General features: G+C 37.8%; 1 protein-coding gene across 1 annotated transcript; it reads right to left on the minus strand.

Moving 5' to 3' along the window:
- Window positions 1-2,219: 2,219 nt before the first annotated feature.
- On the minus strand, window positions 2,220-11,952 carry LOC106880934 (tubulin beta chain). Its single transcript, XM_014931110.2, has 3 exons — window positions 11,823-11,952; window positions 4,671-5,026; window positions 2,220-3,416 (listed from the first exon to the last, which is right to left on the minus strand). The coding sequence occupies exons 2-3, from the start codon at window positions 4,998-5,000 to the stop codon at window positions 2,601-2,603; spliced, it is 1,146 nt and encodes a 381-aa protein (XP_014786596.1). The 5' UTR covers window positions 5,001-5,026; window positions 11,823-11,952; the 3' UTR covers window positions 2,220-2,600.
- Between the last annotated feature and the right edge of the window lie 307 nt (window positions 11,953-12,259).

Genomic DNA, 12,259 nt, shown 5'->3' on the forward strand with positions numbered 1-12,259 from the left:
CAATGGTTTGGTGACAAACATAGAGAAAAAGACACACTCACACACACACATATATATATATATATACATATATATATATATATATATATATATGTATGTATATATGATGGGCTTCTTTCAGTTTCTGTCTACCAAATCCACTAGGAAGCTTTTATTTGTATGCATATTGAGTTGCATGCTTCGGATATGTTGTTGCATTGGTTCTCCACTCTTTTCACAATCTCTTATTCACATGAGGTGTAGATATTACCCTGGGAGTGATGGTACCTAACTGCTTCGTCTTCGGTGTCCCTGTCGATTGCACAGAATTCTCCCCCTTTGTTCGATGGCAAGGTATGCATAAATTTTTATTTTTGTTTTTTAAAGAGTCAAGTGTGGTTATCTTAGGTGTAAGGTTAGCAGACATCATGGTTCTCAGGAGGCCCTGACATAGTCTTTCAACTTTGTTCTTGAAATAGTCCTCTGTGGTTGGTGATTTACTGAACTCTTCTTCAAATGGGTAAAGTTTAATATTTCTGAGATGGTCGTCTGTGCCCCGAGTAGTGTTGTCATTCTACTACAGCAAAAACAGCAACAGCATCAACAATGACAGCCTGGATAACAACAACATCAACAGCAGAGGAAGAAAGAAACAGAAGAGTAAACACTGGGTCTATGTTAATCTACCATACTACAGAGAGATGGTGGAGAACAAGCTAAAAAACTGCATCAAGAGACCTAGTGTCTCCTTCAGATTTATGAGGTAGGGCCACACACTAAGGCACTACCTCTCACACACCAATAACATATCAGATGCTTTCTACCTAAACCAATATCCGATCAGAGCAATGTACAGCATCCGGTTGCATTTTAATTCCAACATGGTGTACCAAATGACATGCTCTTGCAGAATGACATGCATATTATCAGCTAGAAGACAACTTTACTTTAGATTTAAACTTTACCAACACCACCAAGACTGCAGTGGGGATCTCCCCACCCGGATGCTGGTGGGGGATACATGCAGTTAGCCTCAAGATCAGAGGTACACTTTATTAGGAAGAAGGCACCTTGCCTCAACTACTGTAATGCACTGGATGCATGGAAATATATCTACTGCTTCCAGGATCTTTAACTAGCACCAGTGATAGCTATCATCATGAAAGAATGAAAAAAATAAGGATTAAGGATGTCTGGTGAAGAATCATTGTTTCGAAGGCACAAACAAGATAAGCTGTAACACCCAGCAACAAGGCTCTCTACGGGTCACATCGTACTTAAGATAGACTCTGTCTGTCTGTCTATCCACCAACCTGCCTGCCTGCCTATCTATCTATTGACTTGTCCTTCTGTCGGTCTAGTTATTTATCTACCCATCTACCACCAACAAGACTTATCCTACAATGTTAGCTGGATTTGTCACTATCGGGGTATTATCTTACCTGTTTGATATATTACTTGCTTAAAATTTTACCTGACAATGGTGTACTATATGTTATGATGTAATCTATGAATACATCAATAAAATTATACTGAAACAGCTGTCATAAATAATAAAAACTCCATTTGTTTTCTTTTTACACCTGTGTCACGCCTAGAACCAACCTCAGAGTTGGATTTATGGGTTAAATTGGATTTAGTACTTATATATCTACAGTATCCAACCAACACTTGATACTTTCATTGTTGTTTACCTCACTGTGAATCCTATGTTATTGTATCTAGCCATTACTGGCATCCTATGTGTTGATGTGCCTAGATTCTATTGAATCCTATAACTAATTAATATATGTGTGTGTGTGTGTGTGTGTGTATATATATATATATATATATATATATATATATTCATTTACATCTTAGAAATTTTTTAAAAAATTAATAATACCGTCTCCAAGAACATTAATGGTGGTCTGTATCAGCCAAATTTGTTTTTAGCAAAGTTTGTAAATTTTAATAATATTGTGTACTGTTAGTAGATGAGAATGGTGATGCTTTGAGCAAAGCTCTTTCTCAGAAGAAGAATACATTTTTAAATATCACTGACAGGATAGGTTTTTTTAAAAAAGGTTCTAACCTCTGATGAAGGGTTTTACTTGAAATATCAAAGTTCACATCTCCCCACGGGGTACAAAGATTAAATAAATTTACAAACTTTTATAGAAATAATTGACTGATTCAACCTCGTACTGAACTCAATCATGTTACTGAGTTACAGTTTAGAAAAAAATAAAAAACACAAATCAAACAAAATCAATACAAGCTTTAATAAACTCTAATCATTTCCAGATTAGATTTTATTAAAACAGAAATATTGAATAAATTTATTTTTCTATATATTTAGAATTGTCATGGCTTCCAGCAAATCTTCCTTTGCTTACATTTCATTCATATTTCATCATTAAATATAACAATGATACATTTAGATAATATTTATTTGAAAAGAATACAGACCAAATGACAAGTAAAATATGACCAAAGTCTGACATATTTGAGATTTATTGATATTACATCACATACATCTTTGCAACACCAAGAAATTTCAGGATTAGTATTGGAAGCATTTTCATATAGAAACAAGAAACATTTCACATCAAACATAGTTTAGGATTATAGAATGACATTTAGTTCTCTTCCTCCTCAGCTTCTTCTTCAAACTCTCCATCTTCTTCGGTAGTAGCGTCTTGGTATTGTTGATATTCTGACACCAAGTCATTCATGTTAGATTCAGCTTCAGTGAACTCCATCTCATCCATCCCTTCACCAGTGTACCAATGCAAAAAGGCTTTTCTGCGGAACATGGCGGTGAACTGCTCTGAAATACGTTTGAAGAGTTCTTGAATTGCTGTGCTGTTGCCAACAAAAGTTGCTGACATTTTGAGGCCACGAGGAGGAATGTCACAGACGGCCGTTTTCACATTGTTAGGGATCCATTCAACAAAATAGCTGCTGTTCTTATTTTGGACGTTCAACATCTGCTCATCCACTTCTTTCATTGACATTCGTCCACGGAACATTGCAGCAACAGTTAGGTATCGACCATGGCGGGGATCACAGGCAGCCATCATATTCTTTGCATCAAACATTTGCTGAGTCAGCTCGGGTACAGTCAGCGCTCTGTATTGCTGGCAGCCTCTGGAAGTCAGCGGGGCAAACCCAGGCATGAAGAAGTGGAGACGTGGGAATGGAACCATGTTAACAGCTAGTTTGCGCAAGTCAGCATTCAGCTGACCTGGGAAACGCAAGCAAGTAGTTACACCTGACATTGTAGCTGAGACCAAGTGGTTGAGGTCTCCATAAGTAGGTGTTGTAAGCTTCAAGGTACGGAAGCAAATATCATAAAGAGCTTCGTTATCAATGCAGTAGGTCTCATCTGTGTTTTCAACAAGCTGGTGGACAGACAATGTAGCATTGTATGGCTCCACAACAGTGTCTGAGACCTGAAAATATATTTTAAAAAAAGTATTTTAGACATTTAAAAAAGAAAATATAAGGAAAAAAATAAACGATTTTAAAATTTTCTTTTAGATATTAATATGAGTTGAGAAGTTATTTAAATTTTTACATGTTGGATGTGCATCTCACCTCAAATTTCTTTTCTTACTGTTTATTATACAATTTCATATTCCAGCATAGACATGACTGTGTGGTTTAAGAAATTTGTTTCTCAACAACCTGACCTTGGGTTCAGTCCTACAGCACTAGCCCTGTCTGACAAATCTCTTGCAAAGGAATTTGGTAGATGAAAATTGAAGGAAGCCTGTGTGTGTGTATATATATATATATATATATATATATATATATATATACACACTCACAAAAACAACAGTTGTTATATTTGAAAACTAATCAACAGGCAAAATGGTCAAGAGGACAATATTTTGTGATACAACTTCACAGATCTTTTGCTCAATCCAGTGAAGGTTCTTAATTTGTATTTCTGAGCAAGAAACTTTATCATATATTGTAGCAATTGATAAAAAAAATGGAGGACCAGGGTGGGGGGAATGAGAAGGAAATGTCCATTCTTCTAATGAAACAGAGATAATCTTGATTTATGTGTTGATATGGTAGGAAGCTGCAAATAAAGATGTCAATTTATCCTCAGACTAGAAACCTGGTCCAAATGTCTGTAACAGATTGACCTTTGCTAATAAGAACACGAAGGCCAAGAGGTGGGGTTAAAACATGCTGTGGATTGAGTATACCACCCAACAACAGATACAGGTCAGCCTGTAGAGTTTTACAGAATTTTAGTTTTGTTTACCCAACTTAACTTACAAAGCTTAGGTCTACATGAAGTTATGGTAGAAGACACTTGCTGAAAAGTGCCACATACATCATCAATCTGGAACAAATACATACTAGATGTTATTCTTGTTGATGATATAGACAAAGAGAATATTAGCTCTCATATATGTAAAGGTTAAAAACTGGAGGTGTTCATTATAACTGACAAATGCTTGGGTTGAAGACACCCGCACAAGATACTGCACAGTTCACCAAACGTAAAAAATATGTACTAGACACCTTGAGAAAATTATCTCTTGTATATATGCAAACCTTAAAAGGGGATGGTCATTTGCACTTAAAATATCTTAAGAAACTTAAGAAAAATTTTAGGAAAAAAGTGAAAATTAACAGAGAAAATCATTGCAATGATTGAATTCAAAAGCAATATGAAATTTTTTTACCTTTGGAGAAGGAACCACTGAAAAAGTATTCATGATTCGATCAGGATACTCTTCTCGAATTTTACTGATAAGCAAAGTACCCATTCCTGAGCCAGTGCCACCACCTAACGAATGTGTCATCTGGAATCCCTGCAGACAATCACAGCTTTCACATTCTTTACGCAAAACATCCAAAACAGAATCTACAAGCTCAGCACCTTCCGTATAGTGTCCTTTGGCCCAGTTGTTGCCTGCTCCACTTTGTCCGAATACAAAATTATCGGGTCGGAATATTTGGCCAAAAGGACCAGAGCGTACTGAATCCATTGTACCTGGCTCCAGATCTACCATGATTGCCCGAGGGACATACTTTCCACCTAGGTAAGAAGAAAAAAGATAAAATGAGAAAATTGAGATGGACATTGTATGTATGTATGTATGTGAGTGTGTATCTATTGATCGATTAATCTTATCTACACATATATATATACATACAAAGACACACACATGCATACTCACTAGCTATCTCCCTCTTGTTATCTATCATATCCTTACAACTTTTTTCTGTGCTGGTGTCGTGATAAAATGCACCCACCCTGTGCAAAGTGGCTATCAGGAAGAGCATCCTGTCACAGAAACCAAAACAAAAATTAAACTTAGGGAGTGTAATGTAGTCCCTTGACTTGTCTCTATAATATAACAAAAACAAATACAGACACACACATGCACACATGCACACAAACACACACATGTACACATGCACAAAAACACACACATGCACACGACCACACAAATGTCTATATATACATATCCCTACTTTCTGACCTATCTCTTATTATACTGCTGTTTACCACCCTTCCATTACTGCCACAGGTCTCCTTGATAAACCACTCTTATATCAACACTCCCTGCTCTATCAGTCACTCCCCTCTCAGTCTCTTACACAGCCACCCTTCCAGATCCTTTGTCTGCATTCCCTCTTATACTCACTTTCCTATTCGATGAGTGTATGCTGTGAAACCCCTGTCACCAGCTTGTCATCCTTCCAGCTACTCCCTCCTTATATAATGTGGTTGGGGGAACCATGTATCTCTCCTTTAACCTCTCACCACCTGGCATTAAGCCACTTCCCTCCCTGCTACAACCCTACTCACTGAAGGGGGAATTTTTTTGTCTTGGGAGTAACTTGGCCTCCATACTAGTGCTGGTGTTTTTAAACAAGTACCCAGTATACTCTGTAAAGTAGTTGGCATAGGGAAGGACATCCAACCATATAAACCACACCTAAGCAGATACTGGAGCTCAACGCTGAGCTTCAGTTCATTGGACCCTGTCAAACAGCATGGAAGATGGATGTGGAACGGTGATGATGATGACATACATGCTTGTATGCATACAAACATACATATAAGGTATGTTCAAAAAGTATCCAATTTTATTTTTTCCCTATCAAACCTAATGCTTTGTGGGCAAAATCATTTGGGTGGGAGGTGAAGCCACCCTCCCTGCACATGTGAGAAAATGTTTGCTCCTGGTAGGTGTCTAGAGTACAGATGTGTAGTGTGCACACATTGGATTTTCGTTTTCACACAAGATGACCGAATGCACCAAGCAGTTACCGTAAGCCTATGTCTCATCATCAGTGATAATGGTCTTCATGAGGCCTGGGTCATGGCTTGCACAGTCCAGCATGTCCTGAGCAATTTCTATGCAGATGTGCTTCTACTTCTCTGCCAACACCTTGGGGACAAATTTTGCCATTGCTCTCTGCATGCACAAATCCTCCATTAAAATGGAATGCAATGATCCTGTGCTTATTCCCATTTCATGAGCAATTTCCTGGATTGTTACATGACTGTCTTCCATGACTCTTCACAGAAACATCTCAATCAACTCCTCAATTTGACTTCTGGATGGTCTGCCTGAGTGTGCCTTGATCTCCAGCGAGGTGGTGTCACCTCCTACCCAAAGGACTTTGCCCATGCAACATTAGTTTTGGTAGGATAAAAAATAAAGTTGGATACTTTTTGAATGTACCTCAACATAGGCACGCGCACGCGCAGACACACACACACACACTATCTTTTTTTAAATTTTCATAAATCAAGTTCCCTCACAAGGCTTTGGTTAGACAAGCTACAGTAGAAGGCACTTGTTAAAAGTATCACACAGTGGGACTGAACCTGAAACTTAACAGTTTCTGAATCCATTATGCCATGCAATTCCAAATTCTTGCCAGAGTTAATACTGCTTTTTTGTTGTCTCTTCAGATCCAAAGAAGGTATTTTGACTCATTATTTTCCTAAAATCCTAGTCTGTTGTTATGAACTAATGAGGTAGTATGCACCTGGTCACTCGACCAGTTAGAAACAGTAGGGACCATATTTAATGGCTTATGAGGCACACATTTTACACCCACCACTGAAAAATGTCTCAGAAAATCAACCAGTCTTATAAACACATAGTGGCAATTTGGCAAGAGTTGTTAGAACATTGGTTAAAATACCTCACAGTATTTGTTCTAACTCCCAGTACTCTTGAGTTCAAATCCTACCAAGGTCAATCAGGGTTGATTGATGAAAAAGTAACCAAGTACCAATCCAGGGTAATGGATTGGGAGAACTCCAAAAATATTGAACTGGATATCTTGCACAATTTGCATAAATATCCCTTTATGCAGTGTTTTTGAACCTCGGTCTAGATCTTCCATGGTTTCTTTTCCCTTTGCATAGTTGGGAGTAAAGGAATTGTCTGGGGAGCCTGCCATTGTCCATCTTGTGTACATGTCCATCATAAGAAGCAAACCAGCATAGTGCAGGATCTTTTTATTATTCTGGAACTTGTCAAAGAAAGGGATATTCGCAATTTGTCACAGCTGTCTCATCATATATGCATGCAACTTGTCTACTTGAGTGTTATAGACTGTTGGGGTCTCAGCTCCATACAACAAGGAAGAAAGCACTATAGCCTAGTATACATTGTATTTCACATGTATAGAAACATGCTTATTTTTTCACAGCCTTATGGAAAAAAAAACACTTAAATAATTTTTTTAATCCTTTAATTAGAAAGAAAGGTAGTACCCATGACCATTTACAGGACTTCTGACATTCGTAGAAGGAAGGATGGGAAGGAAGTAGGGAAGAAGGTATTCTCAGAATGGAGACTTGGTTCAAAAGCTCACAAGAGTGTGTACTCTATTAAAGGTATCTGAGATGCCAGGTATTGATGTTAAACTGAGTGGCAGATTAAAATCAACCATCCAAGTAAGCCATAGCAAGAGTTGAACTCTGAATGCAAAGAGCTGGAACAAATACCACAAGGTATTCGGTTTGATATTTTTACATTTTTACCAATACACTGATCTAGATTTGTATGTTTTTATTAACTCAAAAAGGATGAAAGCGAAAGTTGACCTCAATAAGACTTGAACTTGGAGCACAGAGAATCATCATCATCAACATCATCATCCTTTAACGTTCACTTTCCATGCTGGCATGGGTTGGACAGTTTGACCAGAGCTGCCAAGCCAGAGAACTGCACCAAGTTCCAGTCTGACTTGGCTTGGTTTCTATGGCTGGATGCCCTTCCTAATGCCAAAAGAACAAATAATATGAGGCATTCGATCAGAAACACTAATGACTCAGCTAATTTTACACATGCATGTGCGTGCATGCAACTGCACGCACACATGCACACACACTCACAAACATACATACACACACATATACTGTCTGAAAAATAAAGGATGGTCAAGGATGGAACTCTTTTCATCACAAGTCTGCTTGGACAGGATTTTGACATAGGGCTTTGGACATAAGGATTTGGACACATAAAAGGTGCAGCAATATCAGAGGAAGGTTAACAGGGAAAATAGCTTTTGTATGTGGAAGATGCACAAGTATAATAAACACCGAAAATGTATAGAAAATAGACTCCATCAACTGCCAGTGGGGTAAGCTAGAGATAATAGATAGCTTCCGTTATCTAGGTGACCAAGTTAGTAGCGGAGGTGGATGCTCCGAGAGCATAGCTGTGAGAATAAGAATAGGCTGGGCAAAGTTCAGAGAGCTCCTACCTCTGCTGGCAATAAAGGGCTTCTCTCTCAGAGTGAAACGCAAATTGTATGATGCCTATGTGCAAGCAGCTATGCTACACTGCAGTGAAACATGGGCTGTGACAGCCGAGGACATGCGTAGGCTTGAAAGAAATGAAGCCAGTATGCTTCGCTGGATGTGCAACGTCAGTGTGCATGTTCGGCAGAGTGTAAGCATCTTGAGAGAAAAGTTAAGCATAAGAGGCATTAGATGTGATGTGCAAGAGAGACAACTGTGCTGGTATGACGATGTGATGCATATGGGTGAGGACAGCTGTGTAAAGAAGTGCTGAACTCTAACTGTGGAGGGAACTTGTGGCAGAGGTAGACCCAGGAAAACATGGGATGCGGAAGCATGATCTTCAAACTTTGGGCCTCACAGAGACAATGACTAGTAACCGAGACCTTTGGCGATATGCTGTGCTTGAGAAGACCCGTCAAGTCAAGTGAAATCGTAGTTGTGGCTGATGCTAGTGTCATGTAACTGGCATCCGTGCCGGTATCACATAAAAAGCACCTTTTGAGAGTTGGGCCTCACGGAGGCAAAGTGACTGAGCTCCTTTCGAATGTTGGACTTCACGGAGGCAATGACCAACTCCTTTGACATTATGTCATGCATGAGAAGAAAACCCATGAAGCTGAGAAAAATCACAGTCTTGACAGATACTGGTGTCATGCAAATGGCACCTGTGCTGGTGGCATGTAAAAGTACCCATTACACTCTTGGAGTGGTTGTCGTTAGGAAGGGCATCCAGCTGTAGAAACCATGCTAAATCAGACTGGAGTTTGGTGCAGCCTTCTAGCATGCCAGCCTTGGTCAAACCGTTCAACCCATGCTAGCATGGACAACGGAAGTTAAATGATGATGATGATGAAGGCTAATCAATACCAACGACTCTCTAGCTATTAAAGAGAGATTAATACACATCTATATATAGTTACAGCTACTCGACTGGTATAACCATACACACGAGCACCAAAGTAATAAACACCACATAAGGAGATACAGAAGCGTATATTTTTTCATCAGTGTTCACAGACACCATTTATCTCCGACATGGCTTACCCCAAGGGCAACAACTCATGTTCACCTTGTTGGGCTATACAACAAGGAAGATAATCCAATATCAAGAGTGCTGAGACCATTGAAAAAAATTTAAGATTCTGCAAGATCAAGTATCTTTTAATAAAATTTCATTAAAAATTGTACACATCATTTCGAAAATAATACGATATTATTTTTATATCAATAAATTCCCTAAACAATGTTTTTTATCATTTCAGGATTTCTCAAAATTAGGGTGGTAGAGAGTGTTTCTAAATACGTACATCAATTCTACAATTGTTTTGTAAACACACACACACACACGTATATATACACACATATATAAATACATACCTATACAGACATACACATATATATACTTATATATTCAGATACATATATGCACACACACATGCCTACATATATCTATATATGCAAATATTGCAAATATATATATATATATATATATATATATATATATATATATATATATATATATTTATTTATACTCAGGTCTGTATGAGTTAGAGGTTAAACGACCATCTAAGGGATAATAAATATCCAATATACTACTGGATGTATACCTATACCTATGTATTTACATCCAAATGCTTACTGTTGTAGAGCAGTAGTGCAATTGAATAATAGGTATGAGTTGGGTTAAAGCAGAAATTTACCCAGAATTTATAAGGCAAAGAAGAAAATGGAGAAGATCATCAACCAGCAAACATCAGCCTGAAAATATTCATTTGGATCTATTTATTAATTAATTACAATCATATGTGTATGTAAGTAAATAAACAAGTAATTCTATAATTGTATGATATCCTATTACATAGCTGTTAGCTTCTAACTTTTAACCCCTGTGATATGGACCATTCCATTAACCCCACTTCACTGCATCTTACCCTTGCTACATCCCCCAGTAAATTGAAATAAGTGACTTTTTTTTACCATAAGATGTAATCTCATAACCTATGGATATTTTTTACTATTCCCATATATATATATATATATATATATATATATATAAGGAGCAATCCGTTGGTTACGATGATGAGGGTCCCAGCTGATACAGTCAACGGAACAGCCTGCTCGTGAAACTAACGTGCAAGTGACTGAGCACTCCACAGACACGTGTACCCCTAACGTAGTTCTCAGGGAGATTCAGCATGACACAGAGTGTGACAATGCTGACCCCTTGTAATACAGGTACTACTCATTTTTGCCAGCTGAGTGGACTGGAGCAACGTGAAATAAAGTGTCTTGCTCAAGACACTTTATTTTAACGTGTCGCCGGGAATTGAACTCACAACCTTACGATTGTGAGCTGAATGCCCTAACCACTAAGCCACGCACCTTCATGCAAATATATAGGTATATATAATATGAAGTTAAATAAATTACAAGGAAACAGTTATTATGTAATCAACTTCATTTGCTTACAGCTGTTTCGACAATAGGATGAAATGCATTTAAAGCTGTGCATCACCTTATAGCTACTTTAGAGCTTCTAAAATGAAGTACAGTTTTATTCAAGGAAGCCTTTACATACATGGGAAAGATCATCATTATGACTAAGCAAAATCTTAATATATATGAGTGTGCATGCACACACATATACATAAACATATATACCTACACACACACATGCAGATTTAGTAACAATGTATCATGTATGATATATTATATGCATGTGTATATACATCATTTTATGCAAATGCATGTGTATATACATCGTTTTATGCAAAGTAAAAAAAAAAAAGAGACAAATCAAACATTAAATTTCAGGATCACTTAGTAAACAAAAATGTTTTGTTTTTTTTTACAAGGAAAAGGTTGACAGCTACAGTGAAGTTTCAGTTCAGTAATCACCAGCAAACTTCAAGGTAACTGTTAACCTTCTCCTTGTAAAAATCTGTCTGTCTGTCTGTCTCTCTCTCTCTCTCACACACACACACACACACACACACACACACACACACACACACACACACACACACACACACAAACGCTGTGTCATTTGCATTACCTGATGCTTCAGTAAAATAGACATTGATTCTCTCCAGCTGCAAATCATTATCACCATGGTAAGAGCCGGTGGGGTCGATGCCATGTTCATCGGAGATCACTTCCCAAAACTGTAAAAGAGAAAAATAATTAAATGAATTAAATGGATCAGTATAAATGATGATGATAATGGTTTCAAATTTTGGTACAAGGTCAGCAATTTCAGGGGAGAGAGCAAGTTGATTACTTTGACTCCAGAGGTCAACTGGTACTTATTTTATTGGCCCTGAAAGGATGAAAGCTAAAGTCAACCTTGGTGGAATTTGAACTCAGGATGTATAAACAGACAAAATGCTGCTGCAGTTTGTCCAGTGTGCTAATGACATATTGCAAACATTTACCGCAAAGCTAAACAGCAACAGCCAAAATAAATTGAACTGATATAGAGTACACAAGAAA

Source organism: Octopus bimaculoides, chromosome 5 (genome assembly GCF_001194135.2).
Source record: "Octopus bimaculoides isolate UCB-OBI-ISO-001 chromosome 5, ASM119413v2, whole genome shotgun sequence".
NCBI classification, from domain to species: Eukaryota; Metazoa; Mollusca; class Cephalopoda; order Octopoda; family Octopodidae; genus Octopus; species Octopus bimaculoides.